Genomic DNA, 7,836 nt, shown 5'->3' with positions numbered 1-7,836 from the left:
GATTCCCTTGGACGTTGTTTCTTAGCTAAATACACATGAACTCTAATCTGCTTGAGAAAAAGTCAATAAATCCTTGTTTTGGGTACAGTCTTATATATGTCAATCATCGACATCTGGTAAAGAAATAAAGAATAGCGCCAACTTGCAACTGCTAGAGCACATTGCTATCTATATATGTAGTTTGTGCCATAAGGCTTGTCTTCATCCAGGATCTATTACTAAAACTCTTCTTCGGATTGCTACACATTTACCACTTCGTTCTTATAACTACTAGGACTCGAGAAAACTTTGTGGCACATCCATCCTTAGTACTGGTGATCAATGAGTTCAAAATACTTACCCTCCTCTCTCTTCTTGTTAGGTTGGATAATCACCTTTCCTACATGCCCGACAATTGGATCATCATTAGCTAAGCCAGGATGCAATGATACTTGTGGCAATGTTCCCATCCCTTACCCATTCGGGTTGACTCCTGGATGCGCTCTCCACAAATCATACATCATAATTTGCAATGCTTCCAAGCCATATCTAAGTAACCTCAACCTGGAGGTGCTGGACGTGTCATTGGTAGACCAAACTGTAACAGTAAATGCCCCATTGACTTATTTTTGCAACTCTGATCAAGCCCAGAGAAATGGTACCAACAGCAGCAGATGGATCAGCTTGGATCTTGCCGGAACCCCGTTCTTGTACTCACAAATACAGAACAAACTGATGCTATTTGGGTGTGGAAATGTTGTACTAACTCAAGAAGAGAACAAGGGTTTAGCAGGTTGTACATCAATTTGTCAATTCAGCAGTTCTTATCAAGCGGCTACTAGTACCAGTTGTAACGGGGTTAATTGCTGCCAAACAACAATTTCTGTCTACCTCTCCAAATACAGTCTGAATTTCAGGAGCTTAAGTTTCAAGCGGTCAGGATACTGCCCATCTGCTTTCTTGGTGGATCAGAACTGGTTGCCAGAGCAGTTTTCTGAATCTTTGCAATTTATTCCGGTTGTTTTGGTCTGGACTCTATCAAAAGTCGATGTCACAGTGGTTGATAAATGTCCATACTACAACTATAGTCTTTACTCAGACTCCGGGGTATATGTGGAAGCATATGGATGTACAGATTGCCCAGCAGGATCTTATAATCTTGTCTACGGCGCTGCTATCAATCCATATCTACAATCAAAATCAAGATGCATCGGCCGTGTAAGATATTTTATAATCCTGGGAGCAATATTACTAATTGGTAAGAAACCCTTCAATTCTCTGTTTTACTGCAATATAACAATTTTGGTAATTTTAATAAGCACTAAGAGAACGTAAAACTTTTGACTCCAATTAAAATTGTGATAATGTGCACATGCTTAATTTTAACTTTTCTAAATGCATTTTCTTAAGCAATGTGAGATTTAGGAAGTGGGAGGAAAGGGGAGAGGGATTTAACCTTAAAATCTTTAATTCTTAAAATCTCAATCTTACTCTTTACACCAAGTACTCCGACAACTTTTCTATATGCATATTTATGGGCATTGTTCTTCTAAATAATTAAAAAAATAATAATTTTTATGCTTTATAAGAATATTGTTGGATCTATTAGATGTGGATCCAAATCCAAGAATAAAATCTTTTGACATTTCTAATATTTTCAACTACATTATTACACAATATAGACTTCAATGTATAAATAACATAACAAAAAAAGAAGGTATTGTTTAACATAGAAGCTCTTTGATCATAAATCTATAATTACTATATTTCATGTGGTATTAGAAAATGACCCCCCTTACCTTAGGCTCCTAACTTTGCCACTAATCAAAATTGTCACCTACAAAACTCAAAAGTCTATTAGAAAGTAAGATTAGGAAATTTTACAAAAATTTGAAAGTGGATGAGATCAGTCGAATTCTCTTAGTTGAAGATAAGATTGCATCTGTTTACGTATTGAATGAAATTGAAGCTAGGGAAACAGTTGAATTTGGTTGCAATGTGAAAGAATAGCCTTGAATCTTTAGAATGAGAATGTTGGTATTGTTGTCTTTATTAGTGATACTATTTAAAAGAAAGAATCTTGTCAAGCGCACTAGATATATTGTGGATGTTCTTGAGAAAGTACTATGTTAGGGCATGTGCACATATATATGTGCATATATGTATGCATACATATATATATATATATATATACACACACATACAAATATATATATATATATACACACACACACTAGTAGTAGTTGAAGTCCATAACAATTGGAGATGGAGTGTAAGGATTGCTAAATAGTTTTAATAGGGAGTTTTTCATTTTAATTACCATTATTATTGAAATTTAATCATTTGGAATGTTTCATATCTTTAATTACTACCACAATTAAAACGCAATAAATCTAATTGAAAGATGGCGGTAATATGGGCATGACAAAAACTAAAATTAAAAAGTGTTTACAAACTTACAATGCCAAAACTCATTATACTTTTAATTTAGTAATTTAATTTAATATAATTTTAGTAGTAGTAATAATAATAATAATTCATAGATAGATAGATAATAGATATGATAGAGAGAGATGTCTATGTACATGTGATATGTACCTATATGTGTATGCGAATACATAAACACATACATATATATATATATCTCTCTCTCCATCAGCATACATCTTTTCTTCCTTCTCCTTCAAGCTTCCTTCAAAGTTGCATGATAAAAGAAATACGAGTGGCAGTGGTAGAACATTTGAATCACTCACTCAAGAGAGTCTCTAGTCCAATAATAATAGAATATATAGAAAACTAAGATGTAATGAAACAAAATTTGGGACAGAAATGATGGGTTACCAATGTTTTAAAACCCAGCCTGGACCGGCCGGTCGAACCGGTTGAACCGTCGACCAGCCTTCTTTCCGGTCTGGGTTTGTTTAAAAAACCAGTTTGTATCAATTTTCAATTAAACCAGCTGAATCATTCGATTCAACCACTGAACTGTTGACCCAGAACGGTTTTGTGTGAATCGACCAGTTCAATATCAAACCTTAATTAAGTCAACAATTTTGAATTTGGTCAACATTCCAAATTTAATATTTTACCAATTAGCCTTGCATAATTATCTCCAATTAATTAGACAATAACAATTATTGCCTTATTCTACTCATTTGTCTCTCCCCTCTATAACTACATATTAACTCTTGTTTAACATTTATAACATATAATTTGACTATGTTAGTTTTTTTTTTAAAATCTTGAATGCATTTCATTTATTTGTTAATGCCTTTTAAGTGTTTCAATTTTTATCATATAAACTAGTACTCATATAATTTAGGAAACTTAAAAATATATGAAATAATACTATTTAAAATCCTTTAACTTATAAAAGCTATTTTTGAGTCTTAAAAAAATAATACTCCCTCCGTTCCAGAAAGTGTGTCACACTTCGGAACTTGTAATTATTATCAACAGTGCAAGACTTTTAAATGATTTGCGTTTAAGTTCCGGCAATACCCCCTTGACTTTCAATGTATCCATACGTGGTTGAATGATAAAAGGGCCATAAGTTATGATAAGACAAGTGGAACCCAAAAGAATGAAATGTCTCCACACTACTTTGGAGGAAAGTGTCATGCACGATTGTTATTTGCATATCACGTGAGAGTCACGAACTGTTAAGTGCAGTGTTTTTTTTTTTTTTGTCAAACATCATAAATTCATTTCATTTCACAAACTTGATATTACAAGCCTTAGATACATCAGATTTACTTCCTATGTAGTCATTATGTGCTCTCTCTTGGAGCCACATGGGAAAACATACTTCCCATTGAACATTTTGTGTTAGCTTTACCGCAAGCTTTGCTACACTATGTTAAGTGCAGTGTTGGTACTTGGTAAGTGCATAATTGGGCCCACTAAAAGATAAGAAAAGGCTGTCACATTGAAGGGTATGGAGCGGAAATGTGTGAAAGTTTTTATTGCCAATTTTAGTAAGTGACAATCATTTTGGGATGGATAAAAAAGGAAAGTGTGACACTATCAATGGGACGGAGGGAGTACTACTTAGAATAATAGAATGAGAATTGAAGTGATTACATTTAACAATATGACTTAAGTTTCTACAAATATTTGTTTGTTTTTTTTTATGTTTAATATTTATTAATAATATTTATGACATATTTATAACATCACGGGTTAATAATGGTCAACCCAACAGTTGAACCAATAACCCTTGACCCATTCATTTTTCTAGATCAATGAACGGTTTGGATTTCAAAACCTTGGGTGTTACCGTTTCTGAATGAGTGCAACATTTACTAATAAATTGAAATTAGTTAAAAATGACTTGTATAATTTTGTAAAACCAATCTTAAAACCAATATATTTAGCAACAAAAGTCACATGTCATTCGTGCAACACTTTGAATGGCAGTAAGTATCCGAATTGTACATTGTAAACTTTTACATTGTTGGCCAAATCATTGCCTTTCAAAGTTGGAAATGGTTCCGAGTGTCCACCGTCCTGCCCAGGTTTCGGTATAACATGAATTAATAATCAAGCCTGTCACCATTCCTTGTTTTCAAGCTTGTATACCACACAAAACCTTGATTTAGCACATCACTGTGCGAAAATATATTCAACTAAAAGCTGTATAAATGTAATGCCATCTACTAATTAAGTTGTATAACTACACTAGGAAATTTATCGAACTGATTAGGTCAAATTGTTCTATGGCACCAAGAAAACAAATGAAAAAAAAACCTAATCTAGTTTAGGACAAACAATAACTTCTAAACAATAACACAATTGTTTATACTTTTGCAGGTGGTATCTTAAGCACTTTTGTATTATGCCTGATAGCTGCTATTTTTACCATGTGTAAAATAGTAAAGAGGAAAAGAAATAGAAGGATGAAGGAGAAATTTTTTATAAGAAATGGAGGTGTATTGTTACAACAACAGTTATCTGCTGATGGTGTCATTGAAAGAACAAGTATTTTCACAAAAAGCGAGTTGTCCAAGGCCACTAACCGATTCAGTGAAGATCGAATACTTGGACAAGGTGGACAAGGAACAGTTTACAAAGGAATGCTTACTGATGGAAAAATTGTAGCAATCAAAAAGTCAATGAAGGTGGATGAAAGCCAGATAGAACCATTCATCAATGAGGTTATCGTTCTTTCACAAGTCAATCACAGGAATATAGTAAAACTACTAGGTTGCTGTTTAGAGACAGAAGTTCCTCTATTGGTCTATGAATTTATCCCTAATGGCACCCTCTCTAGCCTCATTCATAATCAGATTGATGATTCAATCCCCTTCACTTGGAACTTCAGACTAGGAATAGCAGGTGAAGTAGCAGGAGCATTGGCATATTTACACTCGGCAATCGCAATTCCTATCTATCATAGAGACGTCAAGTCCAACAATATACTTTTGGATGAGAAGTACATAGCCAAAGTATCAGATTTTGGAACCTCAAGGTCCATTGAAGCTGATAAAACTCATACAACTACACTCGTCATAGGTACTTTTGGCTACTTGGATCCGGAATACTTTCAGTCAAGCCAATTTACTGAGAAAAGTGATGTCTACAGTTTTGGGGTTGTTCTTGTTGAGCTCTTGACAAGAAAAAAACCCATATCAGCGTCTGAATCAGAAGAAGACAGTCACTTAAACTTGGCCACAAGGTTTTTGACCCTGATGGATGAAAATCGTGTCGACAGTATTCTTGATCGTCAACTTCTACATGAGAGCATGGAGGAAGAGATTATGGCTGTTGCCAAACTGGCTCAAAGATGCCTGGGTTTAAATGGGAAAAACAGGCCAACTATGAAGGAAGTAGCCATTGAGTTGGAAAACATTAAAAGGGCAGCAAAAGGTTCAAATGTTCACAGCCAACTGTTCAAGCAAGGAGAGTGTGAATCTGTTTTGTTAGCTGATACTGAAACTTCATGGACAGCCGAAAGTGATAGTACAGATGCCGTTCCACTAGTATGGCATACAGTTTAACTTCGAAACCAAAAAATGTACTGAAGTTTTCGTTTTGACATCTGTTATATTAGTCTTGTTACCCTAATTCTCTCTCCTTTTTTTTTCTTTTTCTTAAATTTTTATATTTTGTAAAAGCAAAATGGATTAAAGGCCCACTCACTAGTTTAGTTGAGCACATTATATACGACAATGTGTCATCAAGAAGAAAGAATCTTGTGAAATGAAAAAACATTTTGGAAATGGATAAGATTCGTAAATTTGTTAGTCATAGCACATTTTCATTTTTCTTTTTTAAGAGCCATGAATGCTATTACTGCTTTACTCAATCCATAAGTATAATTACTGCTTTCATTCATATGTCATTCCAGAATTGAATCGGATTATAAACTAGTATAATTTCCTAGTTGACTCTTTCTGCTTCTTCAAACTTGGCTCAATATGAACAAAACATCACAAGTCACAAACTTTCTTTCTTATCATGTCTTCACAACAGCACTTAGAGGCTTGCTAAAGCCTAAAAGGCTAGCAATGAGAGAAATTTTTTATTCGTTATTGCTCAAACTCAATTTTCCATTAAGGACAATATGCAACTCTATTGATTTAAGAAATTGGACAACAACTACCGCAGTTCACTAATTCGATGAATTTCTCTCATTTAAGAAACTGAAGTATATATAAAGGTAGAGAAAATGAAGAAGGTGGCATGAATATCTTTGCGACAGAACTTATCATGACATTATCCTTGATCTATCTAAACCTCAGGTAAAAATTTTATCTATTTCCATTTTTCCCTCACTCAGTCCATTGACCGCTCCTAGTACATCATCAATATCTAGATCAGTGAGTTTCCAAGATTTGGCAGTTCCATATTATTGGCTTGCTAAGGATTTGTGCGCAGCTGTAGATTGCCACCTTGCAGAAAGTTTGGTGGCTCTAGATGTTGGAGATTTTTAGGACTATCAAATGCTGCCTGATAAAGCTCGTTCGTCCTCTCTTCAATCATGCGCAGATCTATATTTTGCCTGATAGATTGCCACCTTGCAGTAAGTTTGGTGGCTCTAGATGTTGGAGATTTTTAGGACTATCAAATGCTGCCTGATCAAGCTCGTTCGTCCTCTCTTCAATCATGCGCAGATCTATATTTTTTGCTAGATGACGAGCATTTGGCGCCTCTGGATTGATCCCACCTTGCTGGATGTTTCGCTTTGGAGGAATACAATTTCAGAATATCAGCTCCAATGTCGCGAAGCTCATTTATCATCTCCTCAATCTCCCCACGACTTTGATTACCAACAACCTCTTGATGTTTGCTCCTATTTCCTTCTTTTCATAAACCTCCAAGCAATTTTTCTTGTGCATCGGCTAAAATGTGCTGGTTTTAATCTTCTTCTCAACCTTCTTAGCCTCAGATTTAGGTGATAACAGGTTCGTCAGATTTTCGTGGGCTGTAGCAAAAAATTCCTCCAATTGGAGTTGTAGTGGTGTCTTCTTTGCATGATCACCAGGGAAGCTTCTCCTCATCTTGAACTTTGATTCATCTTGGAACCCTTTCTTCTTCCTTTTACGCTTGTTTGATGAGGATATTTCTGATAATTTACCATAGTTGTGTCATCCCTGCACCAAGAGGCAATACAGAGATTAGTAGGATTTTGGACTGGTGAAAATTTTTTGTGAATATAACTGCTGGTACTGCAACTGCAAATATTGTAGAGTATTTGAAGTAACTCAGGTCAGAAATTTCTAATTTTGTGATGAATTTTAAAAAAATTCTACAAAAGGGGTGATTTTGGCAATGGATTCCGTCCGGGGATCTTCGCATTCGTACTGAGCTCGCATTTCACGAATGCGAGGTTAGAATAGAGCTCGCATTCGCGGA

The 7,836-nt window shown here is 35.0% G+C and overlaps 1 protein-coding gene across 1 annotated transcript; it reads left to right on the top strand.

Annotated features, from left to right (window-relative positions):
• The first annotated feature begins 321 nt into the window (after positions 1-321).
• On the top strand, positions 322-5,978 carry LOC113750319 (wall-associated receptor kinase-like 1). The gene is made up of 2 exons (XM_027294312.1): positions 322-1,237; positions 4,792-5,978. The coding sequence occupies exons 1-2, from the start codon at positions 322-324 to the stop codon at positions 5,976-5,978; spliced, it is 2,103 nt and encodes a 700-aa protein (XP_027150113.1).
• The last annotated feature ends 1,858 nt before the right edge of the window (positions 5,979-7,836 follow it).

The sequence above is a fragment of the Coffea eugenioides genome, chromosome 10 (assembly GCF_003713205.1).
Source record: "Coffea eugenioides isolate CCC68of chromosome 10, Ceug_1.0, whole genome shotgun sequence".
NCBI classification, from domain to species: domain Eukaryota; kingdom Viridiplantae; phylum Streptophyta; class Magnoliopsida; order Gentianales; family Rubiaceae; genus Coffea; species Coffea eugenioides.
Note: the sequence above shows the minus strand (reverse complement) of the source record. Positions and strands in the feature narration are given on the sequence as shown.